The 26128-nt window shown below is 50.4% G+C and overlaps 1 protein-coding gene across 1 annotated transcript in view; it reads right to left on the bottom strand.

Annotated features, from left to right (window-relative positions):
- The window catches only part of PLEKHO2 (pleckstrin homology domain containing O2), a 209438-nt gene extending 184638 nt beyond the window's left edge, over nucleotides 1-24800 (bottom strand). Inside the window, exon 1 of the mRNA XM_069625081.1 lies at nucleotides 24244-24800. Within this exon, the coding sequence (XP_069481182.1) occupies nucleotides 24244-24252 (9 nt within the window). The 5' untranslated portion in view covers nucleotides 24253-24800. The remainder of the gene's footprint in view (nucleotides 1-24243) is intronic.
- Between the last annotated feature and the right edge of the window lie 1328 nt (nucleotides 24801-26128).

The raw sequence follows: 26128 nt of genomic DNA, 5'->3' as shown, positions 1-26128 counted from the left end.
GGTGCAGCTGTGCCATACATTCCTTCTAGCAGTTATGCTCACTGTGGAAGCAAGTGCAGATGTGCCAGTGTTTCTGGTGGAATGGCAGACATTCCTTCTAGCAGTTAGGCTCACTGTGGAAGCAAGTGCAGCCGTGGCAGTGTTTCTTATGGAATGGCAGACATTCCTTTTAGCAGTTTGGCTCACTGTGGAAGCAGGTGCAGCCGTGCCAGTGTTTCTGATGGAATGGTAGTCATTAATTTTAGCATTTAGGCTCACTGTGGAAGCAAGTGCATCTGTGCCAGTGTTTCTGGTGGAATGGCAGACATTCCTTCTAGCAGTTAGGCTCACTGTGAAAGTAAGTGCAGCCGTGCCAGTGTTTCTGATGGAATGGCAGGAATTCCTTCTAGCATTTAGGCTCACTGTGGAAGCAGGTGCAGCTGTGCCAGGCATTCCTTCTAGCAGTTAGGCTCACTGTGGAAGCAAGTGCAGCCGTGCCGGTGTTTCTGATGGAATGGCAGGCATTACTTCTAGCATTTAGGCTCACAGTGGAAGCAAGTGCAGCTGTGCCGGTGTTTCTGATGGAATGGCAGGCATTCCTTCTAGCAGTTAGGCTCACTGTGGAAGCAAGTGCAGCCGATTCTGTGTTTCTGGTGGAATGGCAGACATTCCTTCTAGCAGTTAGGCTCACTGTGGAAGCAAGTGCAGCCGTGCTGGTGCTTCTGATGGAATGGCAGGCATTACTTCTAGCATTTAGGCTCACTGTGGAAGCAAGTGCAGCCGTGCCAGTGTTTCTGGTGGAATGGCAGGCATTCCTTCTAGCAGTTAGGCTCACTGTGAAAGTAAGTGCAGCTGTGCCAGTGTTTCTGATGGAATGGCCGGAATTCCTTCTAGCATTTAGGTTCACTGTGGAAGCAGGTACAGCTGTGCCAGGCATTCCTTCTAGCAGTTAGGCTCACTGTGGAAGCAAGTGCAGCCGTGCCAGTGTTTCTGATGGAATGGCAGGCATTCCTTCTAGCATTTAGGCTCACAGTGGAAGCAAGTGCAGCCGTGCCGGTGTTTCTGATGGAATGGCAGACATTCCTTCTAGCAGTTAGGCTCACTGTGGAAGCAAGTGCAGCCGATTCTGTGTTTCTGGTGGAATGGCAGACATTCCTTCTAGCATTTAGGCTCACTGTGGAAGCAAGTGCAGCCGTGCCAGTGTTTCTGATGGAATGGCAGGCATTCCTTCTAGCATTTAGGCTCACAGTGGAAGCAAGTGCAGCCGTGCCGGTGTTTCTGATGGAATGGCAGGCATTCCTTCTAGCAGTTAGGCTCACTGTGGAAGCAAGTGCAGCCGTGCCGGTGCTTCTGATGGAATGGCAGGCATTACTTTTAGCATTTAGGCTCACTGTGGAAGCAAGTGCAGCCGTGCCGGTGTTTCTGATGGAATGGCAGGCATTCCTTCTAGCATTTAGGCTCACAGTGGAAGCAAGTGCAGCCGTGCCGGTGTTTCTGATGGAATGGCGGGCATTCCTTCTGGCAGTTAGGCTCACTGTGGAAGCAAGTGCTGCCGATTCTGTGTTTCTGGTGGAATGGCAGACATTCCTTCTAGCAGTTAGGCTCACTGTGGAAGCAAGTGCAGCCGTGCCGGTGTTTCTGATGGAATGGCAGGCATTCCTTCTAGCATTTAGGCTCACAGTGGAAGCAAGTGCAGCCGTGCCGGTGTTTCTGATGGAATGGCAGACATTCCTTCTAGCAGTTAGGCTCACTGTGGAAGCAAGTGCAGCCGATTCTGTGTTTCTGGTGGAATGGCAGACATTCCTTCTAGCATTTAGGCTCACTGTGGAAGCAAGTGCAGCCGTGCCAGTGTTTCTGATGGAATGGCAGGCATTCCTTCTAGCATTTAGGCTCACAGTGGAAGCAAGTGCAGCCGTGCCGGTGTTTCTGATGGAATGGCAGGCATTCCTTCTAGCAGTTAGGCTCACTGTGGAAGCAAGTGCAGCCGTGCCGGTGCTTCTGATGGAATGGCAGGCATTACTTTTAGCATTTAGGCTCACTGTGGAAGCAAGTGCAGCCGTGCCGGTGTTTCTGATGGAATGGCAGGCATTCCTTCTAGCATTTAGGCTCACAGTGGAAGCAAGTGCAGCCGTGCCGGTGTTTCTGATGGAATGGCGGGCATTCCTTCTGGCAGTTAGGCTCACTGTGGAAGCAAGTGCTGCCGATTCTGTGTTTCTGGTGGAATGGCAGACATTCCTTCTAGCAGTTAGGCTCACTGTGGAAGCAAGTGCAGCCGTGCCGGTGTTTCTGATGGAATGGCAGGCATTCCTTCTAGCATTTAGGCTCACATTGGAAGCAAGTGCAGCCGTGCCGGTGTTTCTGATGGAATGGCGGGCATTCCTTCTGGCAGTTAGGCTCACTGTGGAAGCAAGTGCTGCCGATTCTGTGTTTCTGGTCGAATGGCAGACATCCCTTCTAGCATTGCGGTGTTCAGAGGTGTGTTCCGTGGAGCTTATGCTCTAATGTAATATAAAGTGGTCTCGAGCAGCGCACCCTAGCCTTTTTAATGACCTTGCTGCACAGGGCTCTGCAAAAAAAAAGCGTGGTTGTTCGGACATTAATAGGGTAGATGGAAAGGCAAATGTAAAAACGGAAGGGTACATGAGTGCAGGCCGGACGTACCGGAGTACTAGGCGCCTGTATGTTTCTATGTGGTTTCTGGAGCTGACACTTCGGTATTTATTTTTTCTCCAGAGGAAAGAACCTAAGAGATGATAGTGGTGGGATAGCCACTGGCATAGAGGTGGAGTGGTGTTTGATAGTTATAAAGCTGCTGTGCCTCATTCAATGACCTCAGCCTTGCGTTGCTGATGCCAATGTGGTGGGGGGTGGGGCTAGGAGGCACGATGTTGCCATGTGTCGGCGGGGGTCTGTGAGTGTGTAGTGTAAGAGTGCTACTAGAGCAATGAGTCAGTTAGTTGGAAAGGAGAGGGTGGCTTGTAGTTCTTGATGAGTTCTGTTTTTGGAGTTTTTGGCTAGATTGGTCGATGTGAGTCCCAGACTGCTGTTAAGCTAATAGTTTATGGCTAGACTGGTCGGTGTGAGTCCCAGAATGCTGTTAAGCTGCTAGTGTATGGCTAGACTGGTCGGTGTGAGTCCAAGTCTGCTGTAAAGCTGTTAGTGTATGGCTTGACTGGTCGGTGTGAGTCCGAGATTGCTGTTAAGCTGCTAGTGTATGTCTAGAATGGTCGGTGTGAATCCCAGACTGCTGTTAAGCTCCTAGTTTATAGATAGACTGGTCGGTGTGAGTCTCAGACTGCTGATAAGATGCTAGTGTATGGCTAGAATGGTCGGTGTGAGTCCTAGACTGTTGTTATACTGCTAGTGTATGGCAAGACTGGTCAGTGTGCGTCCCAGACTGCTGTTAAGCTGCTAATTTATGGCTAGACTGGTCAGTGTGAGTCCAAGTCTGCGGTATGATTTCTCGTGCTGTTATCTGATGGGGAAGATTTGGGGCGACTGAAGCACTTATTATCTCATGTTAAATTGCCCATGCTTGACAGTCCAAGAATAGAGTTCACTTTACTTTTAAAAGTATGATGGGGCTGCAGCGGCAGCTGTTGGATTTGGCTCTTAGCTATTGGTACTACTTATTTTTGGCTCATAGGTAGTGCCTAGCATCACATATTTATTTATTTAGTTTGCATTTATAAAGCGCACAAACAGCCCGGAGGCATTGTGGTGCTGTTACATGGAATCGGCTTAGTTACAGGTGGGTTTACATACTTTGGTACATAATGTGTTACATGGATAATTATTTATATTTTACATGTATATAGCGCAAAATACCCATAGGTGCCTAGGCGCTGTTGGATTAAGATTTTGGTTACAGAAAGTGCTTGTACATAGTAGGGTACAGACTTTAAGTGATGCTACATGGTCCCCTAGGAGAAACTTTAGTTCGACCATTAGTCCTGGCTGGCGTAGGGCCTGTTATCACAACCTAATGAGTCTCCAGAGCTTTGACTCATAGGTAGCTCTTTAGAGCCACCATTAGTTTTAGTTCCTGGGTGGCACTTTACCACCAAAGAGAGGAAGACAGTGATGTTTGTACACATGTATGGGATGTGGTATGCAACAGACAATGCACCTTGAAGGATACTGGGATCAGATAGGCGGGTGGGTCGCAGGAAACACTGGGGGACTGCACTCCTCTCCTGTGGCACTGCTCCTCCAGCCATGCAGACCACCTCCCTGCTCTCTCTGCCTGGGGCCTGGGAGAGGACCTGCACCCATCAGCAAAGTTAAAACCGTGAGCTTTGCCAATACATGTTGATGTATGCAAGGGTTACATGGAAAATAACAAAAACTTTTTTAGCCAAATATTTTTTATGAAAAAAATACGGAATACTTTTTACTTTTATATTCCCCCCAAACCTCCCATTTCCCTTCATTTATAATCCCACCCCAAACCCCTACCCACCCGTTTTAACCCGTTACACCGCCCCATATATATTGTTTTTAAAATTCTATATTGTTTTCGCTAAAAATGTTTCGTTCAGTGAAATCACTGCATACTGATTATAACGAAAAATAAATAACGAATATCTTTTTCAGTGAAAAATAAATAATGAAAAGAAATTGAGTTTTTGGTTAAAAGTATCTATGGGGGTGGGGCAAGGGATTAAAAAGGGGTAATAAAGTTGGGGAAACAGACTTGGGGAGGCAGCCCCCCAAATAAAAAAAAATAAAAATGGTTATAACTAATGAAAAAATAACGAATACAAAATAACGAATTCATTTTTGGTTGTTTTTGGGGGGTCCCCCAAACTCCTCCCTTTTTTATAATGCTTTTCCACCACCCTCGAAACCACTATTCTCTCTCACAAATCCATCTTACGTTTTTTTCAAAATGAGTTATTTTGGTATTAGTTGTATTTTCATTCCTTGTTTTGTATTCAATATAATCACTGCATCCCCTCCGTATGCAAGTAGTTGGCCTGCTCAGTTGGTGTTCTTCTCGAGAATCAACCGCCCGCTATCCACGAGGGGAATTAAGCGCCGCCTGCGAGAAGCAGCAGGCACTGTACAACAATGGGTCAATAGGAATATATTGATGGGGGCACAAGTTACCACATGGCTGTGTTACATACAATTAAGCAAGAGGAGCCGTAATTAGGGGTGAGGCTGGGTCGGGGATCATGCTTGCATAGACAGTAGCCAGTAATGGAGGGTTGCTTTCTTGAGCCGTGTCTTGAGGCGGGAGGGAGGGTGGCCGGATGTCATCAGAGTAACAGGTCGCTTTGAGGGGTGGTAGTGTGTTAGTCAGTTTCTTCATGGATAGAGTTTTGAAGGTGGTGGATGCCGTTGTTTTACTGGTGGGATATGTGTGTGTAATGTGATTGTGTCAATGTTTGGGTGGATCTTGATGGAATTTGCCAACGAAAAATATGTTGATGACGGTGGATTTCTCAATGGAGTAAGAGACAGCAGGGGCGGGAAGAAGTTTATGAACTGTTTGAGCGCCTTGAAGTGAGATTTTCTCTCGCTGTTGGCTTCGGCTAGGGTCTTCTGGTGGCACTTGAAGGAGGTTGAAGGTCAAGGGTGAAAGGATGGATGCTATGAAGGCACAGAAACACGTGTGCCTTCACAGAGACAGGTCCTATCATGAGCTCAGAATTGCACTGAGTCGTGTCCAAGAATCAGGGACACAGGAGACAAAGATTCATAGCACTTACAGGTGCAGGTATCAGATTGTGCCTGGAGGTCAAAGGGCATGGTGCTTGGTGTGAGGTGCCAGTGATACGTATGGGACATGCGTGTGCTGAAATGTCAGCAGGGGGGGGTGTAGTGAGTACAGGTAAAGGAGGAGTTCCCTGCATAAGGGAGATGCGCACTACGCTCACAAGACTGACAGTGCCTAACCGTTAGTGAGAGGGGGGTAGTGAGTGCGCGCTGCTCCTCACACAGCCTCGAGAACTAGCACCAAGCAGTGTTATATTCCTCAGGACATGACCTCAGGAAGCATTGCTGAACGCTGAACCCCCCTCCTCCCTTTATATGTGCCCGCACCCCTTGCTCCCAATGCAAATCAATCCTTGCAACCTATGCAGTGCAAGCCCTCACTCTAACAGACCACCTGCCCTGATGACGCGGTTAAAGCATTATGCTAAACATGCAGAGGGACTCTCGGAGACCTCCGCTCTTCTCACTCCCAGCACCCCAATTCTCACAGCGACCCTACCCTTTGTGTTCACAGTTGCGGCACATAGAGTGACTTACTGTGGGACGTGCCTTGGCATGAGTTCCCTCTCTAAAAGAATGCCCTTACAGGCACTAAAAAAATGTATTTTGTACCTCCCAACAACTAAGTTCCCTACAAGTAACAGTGCCACGATGCCCATGGGCTGTTTGTGCACTATACAAAAGTAATAAATAAATAAATAAAGATGGCATCAATTAAGGAGACTCAAGAAAACATTCATTTATAACAAGTGTTGGAACTTCCAACAGTATTGGCTTTTGTGTAGGCGTGTCAGAGGCATTTGCCAGCTACTGCCGTAATGATACTAAGTAGCCATTAATGGTAGCCGCTGCAAATTTTTGTGAGTACCTGAGAATCTAACAGCAGTACCTGGCAGATGCCTAGTTCCTGTGCACAAGCCACAACATTTGGCTTTGCCAATGTTTGTTCTTGCAAGAGCTTCTGAGAAGGTCAGGCACGCTTCCGATAAATACAAGTAGCCATTGCAGTTCCAGCCGTGAACTCTCAGACGACTGCTTTGAGACAACACTGTCAGGGACTTCGAGCACAATGTTTGATGTTACTGCTTAATAAAGTGAGCCCAAAGAGTTCCCATGAGGTGGGGAGTGACAGGTACTGGGTTGGTATGGCCATAGGAATTATCATGGCCATGGGAGGTCAATGGGAGGGCAAAACAACCAAACAAGGCCCATGAGCTGTGTGTCCCTCCTCATATCCCGTCTCGCTCCTAGCTGTATCCGATTCAATAGTTCCTGCTTATAGCGCCACCTAGGAGCCAAAACTAAAAAGGCTCTGCAACAAAAAGTAGAGTGTGCTGGAGGTGCTGTCATGTGTGGAAGAGAACAGTGAGAGAACCACAGGACTGAGTGGAAAGATCCCATGTAAAAACTGGGGTGCCCACATAGAGAAACTCATCGCTAGAACTGCTTCAGGGATGGTGCCGCTGTCCCGCAGTTGAGGGTCAACCCCAGTGTGAGGCGCTGGTGAGCCTTCTGCAGACCAGTAAAAGAAATAAAAAGATGGCTCTGGGGAGTACCAAACCAGTCAGAGTGCACTGACGTCATTACTGCTAGTGAGCTGCGCATTTGCACCCACTGCGTGCCAAGGGAAGACGACCAACTGAGGCAAAGATACAGAACTAGGAAGACGGACGCAGGTGAGTTCTGTAGGAATGGGCCCTCTTGAGAAGCGAGAAAAGGCTGCGGAAAGTTGACAGCACCTCTGCTCAAGAAAAGGACCTTAAAGCGCCACCATTTTGGAGAAGGCCCAACTTTAGAGAAGATGAGGGATGAAGAGCAACCCCTGAAAGTGGCAGGAACTTTGACATATGATAAACGCGCTCTTGCTGCTAGAAACGCAGAAGATGCAGCCATCCCTTACAGGGCACCGGATGCAGTTCCTGGCTGAGAGGAAGCGGTGCTGACCGTGTGGTTGGGTATCTTTGATGTTGGTTAACCCTGATATTGTGCTGGATGATGACGTATAGGGGATACATTACGTTATGGAGGAAGGACAGTGGGGAGACCTGTTTCGGTGGGGGGACACTATAGGGATCAAGTACAATGAAGTTTCTGTAGTAGGTCTGTAGTAGGTCGATGTTGGACGCTACCATGATTTAAGCTTAAAATGGGCGGCAGATTTGTAGGAGTGTTAAGTTATTGTTTGAAGTTTGTTGATGGAGCATTTAATGTAATCTGCCTAGTTTCTGGCACTATGGCCCTGATTCATGGGATTATTTACGTGTAAAATGGGGATTTGCATGTCATTCTGCCCGCAAATCCCCATTCGTCAAACAGTTTTTTGCAGGCAGAGTGGCACGCAAATAATTCTATGAAGGAGGCCCTATGTGGTTGGGAATTTTGAGAACATTATAGGGGATTCTAACAGGAATTAGGTAAAGCATGTATTTACCATATAGGGCCTGATTCATGGCATTATCTGCGTGGAAGTAGGTTACTTGCGCGCTACTTGCGGGCCAAACTGCGCGCAAAAGCATGTTCGCCGATTCATGGAATCAAATATGCAGTACTTTTCCTGGACTTGCGTGGAGTTCTTGCAGGCCCGGTGCATCTCTGCGAGCTGTTGAGGGCCTTGAGCGAGACTCCATGCAGAGTTTGGGCGTGGCTTGCACAGAGGGCTGGGAAGGAGGCGGAACACACAAAATGGGGAATAACTTGCAAGAAAAGGGGCCTTCCGAGAGTCGGCCTGCAGGCAGTCCCTCGCACACCTACAAATGCGTGGCACGAGATGTATTCATGGATTCGCTCGCGCAATATCTCGGCCGGGAAATGACCATGCAAGTCCTTCATACTATCCACCACACGAAAGCAGGCATAAATACACTCGCACATAGGAATCGCAGCGTGGAGGTGGGGTTGCATGTCGGATATAGGGGTTTGTGTTCACAATCGGGGTTCCGATTGAATTTAGGGGTGCGTGTATGCAGTTTAGCGGGGTGCAGGAATGGTTTACGAGGGTTTGCAAGCAGATTTCTCAAGTAATTAGTGAGTTACAATTTTTTATACGCATGTTGCCGGGTGCCGGATACAGTTACGGAGAACCCTGCACAGGTCCCTGAGACACAGGCCTGCTTCAGGGAGTCCCTACGCACTGTTTGAAGGGTGCGTGTATTCAAGCCTGTGAGAGCACACTAAATTTGCTGTTCTAGCTGTTTATGCTTTACATGTGGGCGTGTCAGGGGCATTAAGGCCCCGGCATACTATTACTGTTACTTTGCACTGTGAATTCCATGAATACGTGGGGCGTGGATTTTACTTTCTGCGCGCAGGTCTGCGCAGTGTCCTTCTTGGCGCATGGCCCTTGCAGGATTTCTGCACACATTTCTGTGAATCGGGCCCTGTGATAGTCTATGATAGTCTCCACTTCCCACCAGGCTCTTCCTTGCCTTCGGTGCATGGGAAAATCACAGATATACTTAGGAGGCGGTTCTTAGACTTTTGTGTATTACATTTTGGGATTTAGTGGAGGGTCAAGAGGGAAAGGGGATGGTTGATGAGAGAAACAAGGCTCTCTAACAGGGTTGTTCGTGGTATGTGGTCATACCTTACTCAACATTTTAAAAAGAATATGGGGGAAAAATCAAAGGAGAACAGTAGGAATACTCTGGATCAGTCAATTTCAGCCCACACGGAGTATGGAGTAAAAGGAGGATCTGGTGAGGTGGATCTCCTAGTGAACAAAATATTTGGTCTTGCGTTTCCTTTTAAGAAAGACGTTCTCTAAACAGCGTCTCCGATAGCAGTGTAATGCTTACAAGTGGCTGATCTTCCTGGAATCCCAATGCACCACTACAGAGAACATGAACATGAGCGAGATGGATCATGACTATTTGCAACAGGGAATGGGACAACTTACACATGTGGTACTAGCCGAAAGCAAACACTTTCCACAAAAGGCACGTGGTACAGATCCTCATTTAGGGAGACCACATGAGTCCCTGCCAGGCTGAGAGGAAATGTGAAAATGACAAAAAAACACAGAATGAATGATGCCATCCATTAATATGTATTGTGAAGAATGCTATCCTCTCAGCATTGATTATGCAGCCTTTGGCTCTCTGGATTGATTGGACTACACATCCCATCAGCCATAACCAGCATAATAAAATAGTGCGTGATCATGGGAGTCATAGTTCAAAACATCTGGAGAGCCCTTGCCCACAGCATCAGCAATGCATTTCATTTTCAAGTAAATTTGCAAAGATGTTTTTGCATTCTCAAACCCTGCCACTTTTTGAGGAATTCAGTGTCGCCTCAGGAGCAAGAACACAATAGCAAGATCCCAAAACCCAAAGAACTCTGACATAATTAACGTTACTTTGAACTGCTTCACAAATGTGGTCCAAAAAGGGATGCTATCTGTGGAGTTTGCTGCAACTTCACTCAAGTCCAATCACAGAAGCCAAATTAGGAACATACAAAGCTGTCAGAGTTAAACTAATCAACAAAGGTGGAGCAATTCTAATTATGAACAAACCAAAATCAAATGAACAGGTCATGGGGCAACCTAATGGCACTGGCACTTCTCTGGACGCCTTCTCGGTGATCACACAGATGATATAATTACTTCTCCAATCAAACCCGTAATAGCCACAGGCATGTACAGAGAATACAGCAGTCGGAATGCCGCACAATACCTTGCACAACTGGACCCACAAACTTGTTACACTAATGTTTCCCCAAAATCCATAAGACGCTCCAAGAGTCTTCAACACACCCAATACTGTCCAAATGTGACAGTATATTCAAACCTATTGACAGCTGCGTAGATTCATCTTCTTTACAACAAGCATTGAAACTTGCTCCACATTTCGGCACAGATAGTTTAAACATCTTTTGTGTTAAGGAAATACGAATAATTTGGCAACCGACTACCATCTCTGATACCACAGGTGTAGTAGGGCTGTGCAGCAACAAGCCTCGCTGTGAAGTTGATAAGACCGTTGGAATGGTTTCCAATCCAAAGATTGCACCAGGAGTACACCACAAAGTCTTCATCGCTCTAATTTGTCTCTCAAGGAACTCTAACTATTTTCAATCTGACTGAACCTTTTATAGAGCAACACAAGGTACTAATATGGGCACAACATTTGTCCCCGCATATGCAAAAAAATGTATGCAATGCCTTGTACACAGTGAAAAATGTCCAATAGGTGGCTTTATCCGGGACAGCACATTGATGACCTGTCATCGCGTGGCAACCCAAAATACGTGCTCTGCCCAATTGTTTGAACATGTAGAGTTTGTTGACTTGCATCCATCAAATTCTATGTTGACCCTAAGTCTGTCCGCTTTTCAGACAGGACCACTGACACTTCCAACAATGTGATGAGTTTGTAAACGTACAGGAAAAAGACTGAATGAAATTCTTTACTGCATGCTTTTTGCGTGGACTCAAGATCAACGTTCATGTCCTTGCCTTACGGAGGATGTCACAGGGGCAACGTGCTGATCTTGGAAGCATAAACACGCCTAGCCACAGAGGTTCAAATCCCCGATCTGCACTTAGAAACCAAACTCAGGTATTAAGCGTGTTAAAAAAACAATTAAAATAAAGTAAATACATTTGAAAATGCTAAGAATGAAATAAAGCAGACACACACAGAGCGAAGCTTTGAACAATCGATCAAAAAGGGGGCATATCAACTCAATGAAGGAGGATGCTGAGACATTATGTCTGAGTCATTAAACAAAGCTAAGCTTACACCGTAGATCCCATCGAAGCGTTAACGTGAGAGAAAAACATGTATATTCTGTGTACTATGCTTCTAATCCATGAGTCATACCCTCAAAACGATGATCACCAAACCCTAGTTGACCAAGAATTCAGTCCATTTGAAGGGCACTACCCCAGCATTGCTTATATACATATGAATAACTCAAACCATCTAATGCGGGCGGACAATCTTTAATAGGGATATCCAATGCTACTTGGCACCATAGCATTGTTTAAACTGTTCATGATGCAACATTACAAAGAGAGACCCATCTTCTGCAGCACAAGTCTGGAAAAAAAACTTGACTACACCAAAGGTTCATGCGAGATCTGTTAGAAATGTCCTTGCAGCAAATCATACATTGTTCAAACTCAAGGCGCTCCTGGTTCAACATGAGTTACGCGTTAGGAACCATAACATCAAATCCACCGCCTCAAGACATTTTTCTTATGAAAAACATTACGCAAGCTATTTGAGATGACAAAAGAAAATGAGACTGCAGGTGTTGAGATGGCAAAGAAGGAAAGACTGTGAAATTCAACTTTGAGAAATAAATGCATTCTGGATGTTTTTCCCCTCAAATTTGAATCCAATGAGGTGATGAACACATTTCTAATTGGGACAGATAGATGTAGAATGTTCTCACTTGGAGTATTTTTTTATTAATTTGATCCAAACTTATTATCACTCCTCAAATTATTCTTCACATTCCCTATAATCGGTACATCTCCATTTAACCCACCAACTATTGTAAAATAGTCTTTCTTCTATGTCCATAGGTGAGTTGTCTGTTTCAGGAAAATGTGCTGACTTTATTTCATTATGATAGGGATTATCCAGCAGGAAAAGCCTTTGTTTTTTTTAATTTAAATTCAGATGTCATTTAGTTTGACCTGAATTGTATATTGCTGTTGTGAATCCAACACTGCGTATTTCTTTATTATGTCGGTCAGAATGTGTACTGATTTGATTCTGAGTCAAGGCGAAAACCCTACAGATTAAATGTACTTTGTTTCTTTTTTAGTTTGATCAATTAGGTGCAGAGCCACCTACACGTCGAAACCTTTGGATTAGAGTGCAGCTAGGGAGAATTGGCCTATGAGGAGGGACACACAGCTTGTAGGTGCTGTTTGGTTAATTGCCCATCCATGGACTGCTAATGGCAATGCTAATCCCTATGGCCATCCCCACCCAGTTCCTGGCCCTCCCTGCCTAAAACACCTCCTCACGGGAACTCTTTGAGCTCGCTTCGACGAAGCCTTACCATCAAACGTTGAGGTTGAAGTGCCTGCCAGTGTTTTTTCAAAGCAGTCTTCTGAGAGTTAATTTCTTAATTGGAGCTGTAAACGCGCTACAGCTGTAATAAAAATGTATTATCAGGTCTGTCTTCCACCACTCGATTTATAAGCCCCATGCTTGTCCTTCGTTGAAGTCCTGTTAAAAACATGCATTGGAAAAGCCAACCGTTTTGGGTTGTGTATAATTATTAGGCATTTGCCAGGCACTGCTGTTAGACGCACAGGTTGTCCCGGGAGGATAGCTCAGCGGCAACGTGTTCGCATTGGAAGCAAGATGACACGAAGCAACACAGGTTCGATCCCCAGGTCCGTGCTTAGACACCTCTGGGCATTTAAGCGTGTTATAAATAAGCAACTAAGACCAACAAAAAAAACCAATTACGCAACTAACAAACAATTCCTGTAACAGCACCTCGATGCCCGCGGGCTGTGTGAGTGCTTTAAAAATGCAAATAAGTAAGTAAGGTACTCGCACCATTTGTAGCCTGCTACCACCAATGGCCAGTAAGCACCACTAAGGCAGTGTCTAGCAAATGCTTTTCACATGCCTACACAAAAGCCCAAACTACTGCCATTGCCAATGCTTGTTTCACCTTGTAGTGCAAGCGAATGTTTCAACAACAAAAAATTATGTTGAAGTAATCTGAGACAAACATATGATATAAATACGTTTAAATTTGAAAGAAAGGGAAAACTGTGACCTTACGCCCGTGCGTGCACGCACTGTTATCTTAATGCGCATTTGTATAGCGCCTTTCACCGTTGGTATGGTCTCAATGCGCTCTAGCTGGAACGCCCCAAGGGGACCAGAACCCTTTCTCACTGAATGTCCCAACTGTCCAGTCTTGCTCAGACGACTTTGCATCAATCATAAACAACAAGTGCGGCTTTCATTTATATATTTAAATTCTTATAAAGCGCCACACGCCCGTGGGCCTCAAACTACGTTTTTCATTGATTGTGGATATATTTTTGAAGGACCCTAAACGTTTTTGCAAACGATTCTTTTTTTGTTTGGCCCTCTGTTATTCCAGGTGTTACATGCGAATCACCAGGCTTTTTCTCAACGCTCTGGGTCGCTTACAAACAACTGAACCCCCTTTTCCGAATGATTATCAGAATTGTAAAACAATCCTGCACGCTGTTTTTAACTTCTGTGAAAATAATATTTTTCCCACGAATCACAGGAATGCGGTTAAAATCAGCAACCGTTGAATGTTCATGTTCTGATTCTCTCAAGGGGCGTTCCCTTTAAAGCTGCATCGTTCTCCACAAAGCTGGGGGCTTTCAGCATTTCCCCCTAATGTTCAAGCTGCTAACGTCCAGGATGGCAATTATGAGGCGCTCTTGTGACAGGGAAGGCGGAAGCAGGCCACCCACTGCCATCATCACATCCTGCAACAGGCGCTCGGCATCCTGGCATCGGTTAGCGGCATTGCACACAGCAAGCGCTCTGCACTGGAGAGGCCTGTGGGGGTGGAACGCGAAGGGCGTGTGGAGACACCGCTGCCGGGGCGGGGGCGGCCAGGCCAGCAGGGGAGGGCAGCCCTGCTACATTGGGGCTGCCCGTCGAGCGGAGCTTTGCCTGTACACTGGGGTACGGCTTCGCCGATACACTAGACCTGCCTCTTCAACAGGATAGGCCGCGTTATGTCACTTCAATGTTTGCAAAGTGCTAAGCCACCAAGGACAGGGCTTCAAGGCGCTGTCCGCCACGCCAGTGGTCGAACTGTACGAAAAGAAGTAGCAGAACTATGTTTCCTGCTGGCCTGCCCCTGCTCCACACAAACCCCATCACCATGTCTCCTCCCACATACCATGCACACCCCCAACACTTGCACTGTTTAAGGGAACGTTCAGCGCAGTGCACTGAAAGAGCAAGCTTCAATTTCTTCCTACACTTTTATTTTAAAACGAAACCATTCTGAAATGGTTTCTTTTTAAAATAAAAGTATAGGAGTTGTAAAAGGTAATTTTAAAAAGTAGAGGAGCACCGCTCCCGACCGCTCCCTCTCACTTCGACCATTGCCATTGTCAAGTTCAGACTGGGACACAAAGAGCGGCGAATGCAGGAGACTCGCAATAGCACGCCGAAATCTGGGACTTGTTTCATTAAAAATGCAGGAGCAACTTGCGGCCACAATTCTGGCAACGTGTGTGGCATGTGGAAGGCTTTAAAGCATATTGGGCCAACAAACTACCAAATTCCTGGTGGCCGAAGTCATTAGGCTAGCCCCTTTGGCCCACAATGGCTTGTGATGCAGGATTTGCACAATAGGCCAGTCCAAGCCTGACAATCGGGATAATTCGGCTGCCGCTCCAGTTGGGGAAGGGACACATGGCCAGTACACTGGAGATATGCCAGTACCCTGATGTGAAAGAGACAGATGGCCAGTACACTGGAGATATGCCAGACCCCTGCTGTGAAAGAGACAGATGGCCAGTACACTGGATATATGCCAGTCCCCTGATGTGGAAGAGACAGATGGCCAGTACACTGAAGATATTGCCAGTCCCCTGATGTGAAAGACACCAATGGCCAGTACACTGGAGGTATGCCAGTCCCATGATGTGGAAGGGACACATAGCCAGTACACTGGAGGTATGCCAGTGCCCTGATGTAGAAGGGTCACATGGCCGGTACACTACAGCTCCTGTATGGCAGTCGCCTGATGGGGAAGGGACACATGGCCAGTACACTGGAGGTATGCCAGTCCCATGATGTGGAAGGGACACATGGCCAGTACACAGGAGCTCCTCTGTGGCAGTCCCCTGATGTGGAAGGGACACATATATCCAAAAAGCCCTCCTTGATAAAATCTCCACACTTCAACTCAAAATCAACGACAAAAAAGGTAGCCTTTCCCCAGATTTGCTACATAACCTTCATCTCAACCAAATACCTCCTTTAATACATTCCGCCAAACCTTTCCACATCACACCTCTTTCTGTTGTCGAGGTGGAAAATATCATAAAAAAACTGAAACCATCTAACTGTCAAGGTGACTCTTGTCCCGCCCCCATCATTAACCATGTGGCACATGATCACGCCCCTTTCATCACCACGTTTATTAAGACTTCTTTCAAATCTGGAATAGTCCCTGATAATCTAAAGGATGCTTGGATCATCCCTCTCATAAAAAAAGCCTACTCTTGACCCGAATAATCCCAGCAACTACAGACCTATTACTACGGTCCCATTTCTCTTGAAAATCTTGGACTGTGCTGCGTACTTACAAATTCAGGATTACTTGGAAACCAATAAACTTCTAGGCCTCCATCAATCGGGTTTCTGACCTAGACACGGAACGGAAACCGCCCTTATTGATCTAAAATCACAAATTGAAGACTTAAATGACAACGGCAAGTTGGCACGCCTTCTGCTGTTAGACCTATCCGCAGCATTTGATCTAGTCAACCACCAAATTCTTTGTCACCACCTCAAAAATGCTGCCCACTTCTCAAACAAAGCTACACCCTGGATTAGCTCCTTTCTAGCAAATAGAACTAGGCAAGTCTTTTCCCCATCTGCATCTGCTGAACCCTCTCCAGTCTTGTCGACTATCTGGGTGTCACCTATACCAACTACGCCGATGACACCCAGATACTCATCCCTATCACTGGTGACTACACTACTGACTCAAAAGCACTTAATGATGTGTACTCAGGCATCCAGGCCTGGATGGCGAATCATGGGCTCTGTATACATGATGAGAAAACTGAGTTGCTCATCCTCGGTTCTCATCACAGACTGAACAAACTGGACCCCGCATTCAAAACATTTATCATTGATGGGAATACTATCAAGGTTTCCAATGATACTAAAACTTTAGGTATCTACCTTGACTGTACCCTGTCCCTCACAAGACAAACGAATACAATGGTTTCAGCATCAGCCTACACATGCAAACTTATCACTGCATGCAGGCCCTTCCTGACTACAGCCAATTGTATTATCCTGGCTAGAACATTCATCATAGCCAAAATTGACTATTGCAAAGCCTTATATCTCGGGACTAACCAAAGGAATATCAACAAGTTGCAGCTATCACAGAATAATGCGATAAGAGCTGCCCTCAACATTCCTAGAAAGGCCCACATCTCTGACACCGGGCGCAGTCTTCACTGGCTCCCTGTCACGCACAGAATATCCCTCAAAACTCTCGCACTGACCCATAAGTGCCAATCCAATTCGGCCCCTGCCTACTTAGCCAACCGCTTTACTGCTCACTCCTTATCCCGCCCACTGAGATCAGCTCATGCTCACATCTTTTCCAGGCCCAGATTTAAGTTGCAAAAAGCCGGGGGGTCTAGCTTCCCTGTCCTCGCAGCCTGACTCTGGAAAACACTCCCCAATGCACTCAGATCTGAACCCTCCTACTTCACATTCAAAAGTAAGGCTAAAACCTGGCCCTCTACCCAGGACCACACCCATACACGAGCTTAACTCTCACCATCTCATCTTTAATGTACTATGATTATTTGCTTGTATATAACCTATGTGCTTTCACTGTATACAATCTCCTATATGTATTCTACCTCCTGTATATCCTGTATATGTTGCTGCCTTACTGAGTGACTTATGTAACCTCTCACTACTCTGTACTGCTTGCTTTGTAACCATGTATACCTTTCAATCTATGCGCCCAGATGCCTCCGGGCGAGGCGCACAATACAAATAAAATAAATACTAATAAATACTAATACAAATATGGCCAGTACACTGGAGCTCCTCTATGGCACCCCACTGATGTGGAAGATACACGTGGCCAGTACACTGTAACTCCTCTATGGCACCCCACTTGTGTGGAAGGGAAACATGGTCAGTACACTGGAACTCCTCTATGGCACCCCACTTGTGTGGAAGGGAAACATGGTCAGTACACTGGAGCTCCTCTATGGCACCCCACTGATGTGGAAGGGACACATGGCCAGTACATTGTAACTGCTCTATGGCACCCCACTGATGTGGAAGGGACACATGGCCAGTACACTGGAGCTCCTCTATGGCACCCCACTGATGTGGTAGAGACACATGGCCAGTACACTGGAGCTCCTCTATGGCACCCCACTGATGTGGAAGGGACACATGGCCAGTACATTGTAACTGCTCTATGGCACCCCACTGATGTGGAAGGGACACATGGCCAGTACACTGGAGCTCCTCTATGGCACCCCACTGATGTGGTAGAGACACATGGCCAGTACACTGGAGCTCCTCTATGGCACCCCACTGATGTGGAAGGGACACATGGCCAGTACATTGTAACTGCTCTATGGCACCCCACTGATGTGGAAGGGACACATGGCCAGTACACTGGAGCTCCTCTATGGCACCCCACTGATGTGGAAGAGACACGTGGCCAGTACACTGGAGCTCCTCTATGGCACCCCACTGATGTGGAAGGGACACATGGCCAGTACACTGGAGCTCCTCTATGGCACCCCACTGATGTGGAAGAGACACGTGGCCAGTACACTGGAGCTCCTCTATGGCACCCCACTGATGTGGAAGGGACACATGGCCAGTACACTGTAGCTCCTCCATGGCACCCCACTGATGTGGAAGATACACATGACCAGTACACTGGAGCTCCTCTATGGCACCCCACTGATGTGGAAGGGACACATGGCCAGTACACTGGAGCTCCCCTTTGGCTGTCCCCTGGTGGGGAAGGGACACATGGCCAGTACACTGGCCAGTACACTGGAACTCCTCTATGGAACCCCACTGATGTGGAAGGGACACATGGCCAGTACACTGGAGCTCCTCTATGACACCCCACTGATGTGGAAGGGACACATGGCCAGTACATTGTAACTGCTCTATGGCACCCCACTGATGTGGAAGGGACACATGGCCAGTACACTGGAGCTCCTCTATGGCACCCCACTGATGTGGTAGGGACACATGGCCAGTACACTGGAGTTGCCCTTTGGCTGTCCCCTGGTGGGGAAGGGACACATGGCCAGTACACTGGAGCTCCTCTATGGCACCCCACTGATGTGGAAGGGACACATGGCCAGTACATTGTAACTGCTCTATGGCACCCCACTGATGTGGAAGGGATACATGGCCAGTACACTGGAGCTCCTCTATGACACCCCACTGATGTGGAAGGGACACATGGCCAGTACATTGTAACTGCTCTATGGCACCCCACTGATGTGGAAGGGACACATGGCCAGTACACTGGAGCTCCTCTATGGCACCCCACTGATGTGGTAGAGACACATGGCCAGTACACTGGAGCTCCTCTATGGCACCCCACTGATGTGGAAGGGACACATGGCCAGTACACTGTACCTCCTCTATGACACCCCACTGATGTGGAAGGGACACATGGCCAGTACACTGGAGCTCCTCTGTGGCATCCCCCAGATGTGGAAGAGATACATGGCCAGTACACTGGAGCTCCTCTATGGAGGCCACCCTCATACGGAAGGGACACATGGCCAGTACACTGGAGTTCCTCTATGGCACCCCACTGATGTGGAAGGGGCACGTGGCCAGAACACTGTAGCTCTCTATGGCACCCCACTGATGTGGAAGGGACACGTGGCCAGTACACTGGAGCTCCTCTATGGCACCCCACGGATGTGGAAGGGACACATGGCCAGTACACTGGAGCTCCCCCATGGCACCCCACTGATGTGGAAGGGACACATGGCAAGTACACTGGAGATCCTTTATGGCACCCCACGATGTGGAAGGGACACGTGGCCAGTACACTGGAGCTCCTCTATGGCACCCCACTGATGTGGAAGGGGCACGTGGCCAGTACACTGTAGCTTTCTATGGCACTCCACTGATGTGGAAGAGACACGTGGCCAGTACACTGGAGCTCCTCTATGGCACCCCACTGATGTGGAAGGGACACATGGCCAGTACACTGTAGCTCCTCCATGGCACCCCACTGATGTGGAAGATACACATGACCAGTACACTGGAGCTCCTCTATGGCACCCCACTGATGTGGAAGGGACACATGGCCAGTACACTGGAGCTCCTCTATGGCACCCCACTGATGTGGAAGGGACACATGGCCAGTACACTGTAGCTCTCTATGGCACCCCACTGATGTGGAAGGGACACGTGGCCAGTACACTGTAGCTCCTCTATGACACCCCACTGATGTGGAAGGGACACGTGGCCAGTACACTGTAGCTCTCTATGGCACCCCACTGATGTGGAAGGGACACATGGCCAGTACACTGGAGCTCCTCTATGGCACCCCACTGATGTGGAAGAGACACGTGGCCAGTACACTGAAGCTCCTCTATGGCACCCCACTGATGTGGAAGGGGCACATGGCCAGTACACTGGAGCTCCTCTATGGCACCCCACTGATGTGGAAGGGACACATGGCCAGTACACTGGAGCTCCTCTATGGCACCCCACGATGTGAAAGAGACACGTGGCCAGTACACTGTAGCTCCTCTATGGAGGCCGCCCTCATACGGAAGGGACACATGGCCAGTACACTGGAGCTCCTCTATGGCACCCCACTGGTGTGGAAGGGACACATGGCCAGTACACTGGGGCACCTCTATGGCACCCCACTGGTGTGGAAGGGACACGTGGCCAGTACACTGGAGCTCCTCTATGGCACCCCACTGGTGTGGAAGGGACACGTGGCCAGAACACTGGAGCTCCTCTATGGCACCCCACTGGTGTGGAAGGGACACGTGGCCAGTACACTGGAGCTCCTCTATGGCACCCCACTGGTGTGGAAGGGACACGTGGCCAGTACACTGTAGCTCCTCTATGACACCCCACTGGTGAGGAAGGGACACGTGGCCAGTTCACTGGAGCTCCTCTATGGCACCCCATTGATGTGGAAGGGACACGTGGCAAGTACACTGGAGATCCTCTATGGCACCCCACGATGTGGAAGGGACACGTGGCCAGTACACTGGAGCTCCTCTATGGCACCCCACGGATGTGGAAGGGACACATGGCTAGTACACTGGAGCTCCTCCATGGCACCCCACTGATGTGGAAGGGACACATGGCAAGTACACTGCAGATCCTCTATGGCACCCCACGATGTGGAAGGGACACGTGGCCAGTACACTGGAGCTCCTCTATGGCACCCCACTGATGTGGAAGGGACACGTGGCCAGTACACTGTAGCTCTCTATGGCACCCCACTGATGTGGAAGAGACACGTGGCCAGTACACTGTAGCTCTCTATGGCACCCCACTGATGTGGAAGGGACACATGGCCAGTACACTGAAGCTCCTCTATGGCACCCCACTGATGTGGAAGGGGCACATGGCCAGTACACTGGAGCTCCTCTATGGCACCCCACTGATGTGGAAGGGACAGATGGCCAGTACACTGGAGTTGCCCTTTGGCTGTCCCCTGGTGGGGAAGGGACACATGGCCAGTACACTGGAGCTCCTCTATGGCACCCCACGATGTGGAAGGGACACGTGGCCAGTACACTGTAGCTCTCTATGGTACCCCACTGATGTGGAAGAGACACGTGGCCAGTACACTGTAGCTCTCTATGGCACCCCACTGATGTGGAAGAGACACGTGGCCAGTACACTGTAGCTCTCTATGGCACCCCACTGATGTGGAAGGGACACATGGCTAGTACACTGGAGCTCCTCTATGGCACCCCACTGATGTGGAAGGGACACATCGCCAGTACCCTGTAGCTCTCTATGGCACCCCACTGATGTGGAAGGGACACATGGTCAGTACACTGGAGCTCCTCTATGGCACCCCACTGGTGTGGAAGGGACACATGGCCAGTACACTGGAGCTCCTCTATGGCACCCCACTGATGTGGAAGGGACACGTGGCCAGTACACTGGGGCACCTCTATGGCACCCCACTGATGTGGAAGGGACACGTGGCCAGTACACTGGGGCACCTCTATGGCACCCCACTGGTGTGGAAGGGACACGTGGCCAGTACACTGGAGCTCCTCTATGCACCCCACTGGTGTGGAAGGGACACGTGGCCAGTACACTGGGGCACCTCTATGGCACCCCACTGGTGTGGAAGGGACACGTGGCCAGTACACTGGGGCACCTCTATGGCACCCCACTGGTGTGGAAGGGACACATGGTCAGTACACTGGAGCTCCTCTTTGGCACCCCACTGGTGTGGAAGGGACACATGGCCAGTACACTGGAGCTCCTCTATGCACCCCACGATGTGGAAGGGACACATGGCCAGTACACTGGAGTTGCCCTTTGGCTGTCCCCTGGTGGGGAAGGGACACATGGCCAGTACACTGGAGCTCCTCCATGGCACCCCACTGATGTGGAAGGGACACATGGCCAGTACACTGTAACTCCTCTATGGCACCCCATTGATGTGGAAGATACACATGGCCAGTACACTGGAGCTCCTCTATGGCACCCGTCTGATGTGGAAGGGACACATGGCCAGTACACTGGAGTTTCCCTTTGGCTGTCCCCTGGTGGGGAAGGGACACATGGCCAGTACACAGGACCTCCTCCATGGCACCCCACTGATGTGGAAGGGACACATGGCCAGTACCCTGTAGCTCTCTATGGCACCCCACTGATGTGGAAGGGACACATGGCCAGTACACTGGAGCTCCTCTATGGCACCCCACTGGTGTGGAAGGGACACATGGCCAGTACACTGGAGCTCCTCTATGGCACCCCACTGATGTGGAAGGGGCACGTGGCCAGTACACTGTAACTCCTCTATGGCACCCCACTGATGTGGAAGGGACACATGACCAGTACACTGGAGCTCCTCTATGGCACCCCACTGATGTGGAAGGGACACATGGCCAGTACACTGGAGTTGCCCGTTGGCTGTCCCCTGGTGGGGAAGGGACACATGGCCAGTACACTGGAGCTCCTCTATGGCACCCCACTGATGTGGAAGGGACACATGGCCAGTACCCTGTAGCTCTCTATGGCACCCCACTGATGTGGAAGGGACACATGGTCAGTACACTGGAGCTCCTCTATGGCACCCCACTGATGTGGAAGGGACACGTGGCCAGTACACTGGAGCTCCTCTATCGCACCCCACTGATGTGGAAGGGACACATGGCCAGTACACTGGCCAGTACACTGGAGCTCCTCTATGGCACCCCACTGGTGTGGAAGGGACACATGGCCAGTACACTGGGGCACCTCTATGGCACCCCACTGGTGTGGAAGGGACACGTGGCCAGTACACTGGGGCACCTCTATGGCACCCCACTGGTGTGGAAGGGACACGTGGTCAGTACACTGGAGCTCCTCTATGGCACCCCACTGGTGTGGAAGGGACACGTGGCCAGTACACTGGAGCTCCTCTATGGCACCCCACTGATGTGGAAGGGACACATGGCCAGTACACTGGAGCTCCTCTATGGCACCCCACTGGTGTGGAAGGGACACATGGCCAGTACACTGGAGCTCCTCTACGTGGGTTGAAGTCAACTAGTTGCACTAAACGCCCTCTCTGTGCGGTGTGAGAGTGGAACCGCTGCACTGAAACAGCCTTAGGTGAAAGCTCGCCACTGCCAGGACACTGGAGCTCACATGTGGGTGGTGTGGGGGCAGAGCAAGTGCGCCCAGGGGTAGGGCTGGGGTGTGGGTCGGGGCTCTTACATTGCATGGGAAGGCCATAACGGCATGGGTGATGGGTTGGGGGAGCGAAGACTAGGACATGTCAATTGCCCCAGCAGTCGAGGGGGGCATGGTCAGCGCACCAGCGATGCCCCTTTACAAGGAATGGGGGCAGGGTCCGTACACTAGGGGCTCTCGTGGAGTATGGTGAGGTTGGCCAGAAGTCTGGAGATGCCTTTGAGGATTTAGGGGATAACAGTAGCACTACCCCAGAACACTTGGCCCAGTGTGGCAGCGAGTGTGTGTGGGCAGTGCACCCTGTTGGCGGCTGATGGGAACAGAGCCAATACACTGGAGCTGCCGCCTGTGGTGGGGGCGGGGGAGGGGGGGAATACACTCGGGATGGCCCCTGGGTCACAGAAGGCTGGTGGGGTAGAAAGCTGTACCATATGATGGAGGGAACTTGTAGTGCCAGTACACGAGACGATCCCACCTTGGATGGGGAGCAATGACACTACTCCTTGGGGTACGGGTCCACACGGACACGTGCACTGGAGGGGCCTGTTATTGGGGGAGGGGGGGGGCAAGGTCAGTGCACTAACGCTGCCTGTGAGGTTGATGGGCCATGGCCCGTACACTAGAGGTGAGCATCGACTGGAATGATCACCAGTACCAGTACACTGAAAGGCGGGTCAGTACACTGCCGATGTCTCGGAAAGAAAGAGGGCAAGAACAGCACAGTGGGGGTGTCCCGGGGCAATACACTGTGGGGGCCCGTCTGCTGGGGGCGCATGGCCGGTACACTGGAGGGGCCCTGCTTTCTGGGTCTCACTCTTCTCATTAGCACTCACTCACCCCCAAACACAACACCCAGAACTGTTTAAAGTGCCTGGCAGGAAGACGGAGATACGCAGGACTCGGTACTCACATCTTCCATGGTCCTGGGAACAGATCTCACTCATCCAAGGCCGCAGATCTCACTCATCCAAGGCTGTCGATGTCACTCCTATAGAGCCGCATGTATCCGGGTCCGCGGACTTCGGTGGTCTGGGTCGGGGTCATTCATAGGACTGCAGCTCTCAGGGGTTCATGCCTGGATACCCCACTCGCACTCAGCCGCAGAGGTCTCCGGTCTAGAGCTGCAAAGCTCCCTGGTAGGGGACTGCAAATGCCCCTGTCCCCCGGTGACAGAGCTCACTCTCCTTAGGTGCACAGTTCACTCATCCAGGGCAGCAGATGTCACGGACCCATGGAGGCAGATCTCGCTCATCGGTGGCTGCCGATCTCACCCACTCTGGCCTGCAGACGGTGGATCGCCCCAGTGCTGCAGATCACACGGTTGACACAGGTCGCGATCTGACCCGGGATGAAGGTGACGCCGGTTCAGGGCCAGGATCCCCTCTCTCCCTAGAATTCTGATCCGCTATTCCAGACTCCAGAGCGCCTCCCCTCCCCGGAGCGTCGCCTCTGCGCCCGGACCCCCCTCCTCCTTCTGGGCCCTGCCTCCTCTTCCCTCTGCCCGGAGCCTCCTCGCCCAGCGGGAGCCTCCTCTCTCAGCTCACAGCTGTGGCGGCTGGAAACTTCTGCAAAACTGAAAAAAAGTTGGGTTTCCGGTTTCACGAAGCTCCGGGCCCCAGGCTCGGAGCTGCAGGGGAGCCGGGGCGGACGCGGGAGCCAGTGGGCAGAGGCGCGGATGGGCCCGTGGGCAAGGGCGCGGATGGGCCAGTGGGCAGAGGCGGGGATGTGCCAGTGGGCAGAGGCGCGGATGTGCCAGTGGGCAGAGGCGGGGATGTGCCAGTGGGCAGAGGCGCGGATGGGCCCGTGGGCAAGGGCGCGGATGTGCCAGTGGGCAGAGGCGCGGATGTGCCAGTGGGCAGAGGCGCGGATGTGCCAGTGGGCAGAGGGTTTCGCAGGGAAGAAGCGCAGTTTGGCAGAGGGGTAAGGGGCACTAACGGGAAAGGATGGCGAGCTATGGGGGAGCTCTTGGCCGCGGAGATCCACGTGGGCTGCCACACAGGTGGGGCACGCCACGCGTGGGGACACGGGCACCGGCCCGCAGAAATGTTTACAGGAGGCCGCCGCAGACAAAGGTATGGGTGGCTGGCCACTGGGCGAGGGTAGGAACACTTGCGGGCAGAGAAGAGACAGGGCAGCCAGGAACCCCAGGGAACAAAGAGATGCCAAGGAGCAGAAGGACTGGGGAAGAGGAGAGGCAGAGAGATGCACAGGGACAGAGTGACTGGGGAAGAGGAGAGGCGGAGAGACGCACAGGGACAGAGGGACTGGGGAAGAGGAGAGCCAGAGAGATGCACAGGGACAGAGGGACTGGGGAAGAGGAGAGGCAGAGAGATGCACATGGACAGAGGGACTGGGGAAGAGGAGAGGAAGAGAGCTGCACAGGGACAGGGGCACTGTGACTGGGGAATAGGAGAGGCTGATAGATGCACAGGGGCAGAGGGACTGGGAGGAGAGGCAGGGAGCTGCACAGGGACAGGGGCACTGGGGAAGAGGAGAGGCAGAGAGCTGCACAGGGACAGGGGCACTGGGGAAGAGGAGAGGCAGAGAGCTGCACAGGGACAGAGGGACTGGGGAGGAGAGGCAGGGAGCTGCACAGGGAGAGAGGCACTGGGGAAGAGGAGAGGCAGAGAGCTGCACAGGGACAGGGGCACCGGGGAAGAGGAGAGGCAGAGAGCTGCACAGGGACAGGGGCACTGTGACTGGGGAATAGGAGAGGCTGAGAGATGCACAGGGGCAGAGGCACTGGGACTAGGGAAGAGGAGAGGCGGTGAGATGCACATGTAGAGCGGCACTGG

The sequence above is a fragment of the Ambystoma mexicanum genome, chromosome 11, assembly GCF_040938575.1.
Source record: "Ambystoma mexicanum isolate Mex_15411 chromosome 11, UKY_AmexF1_1, whole genome shotgun sequence".
Classification (NCBI taxonomy): Eukaryota; Metazoa; Chordata; class Amphibia; order Caudata; family Ambystomatidae; genus Ambystoma; species Ambystoma mexicanum.
The sequence above is the reverse complement of the archived record's forward strand: the minus strand, read 5'-3'. Positions and strand labels throughout refer to the sequence as shown.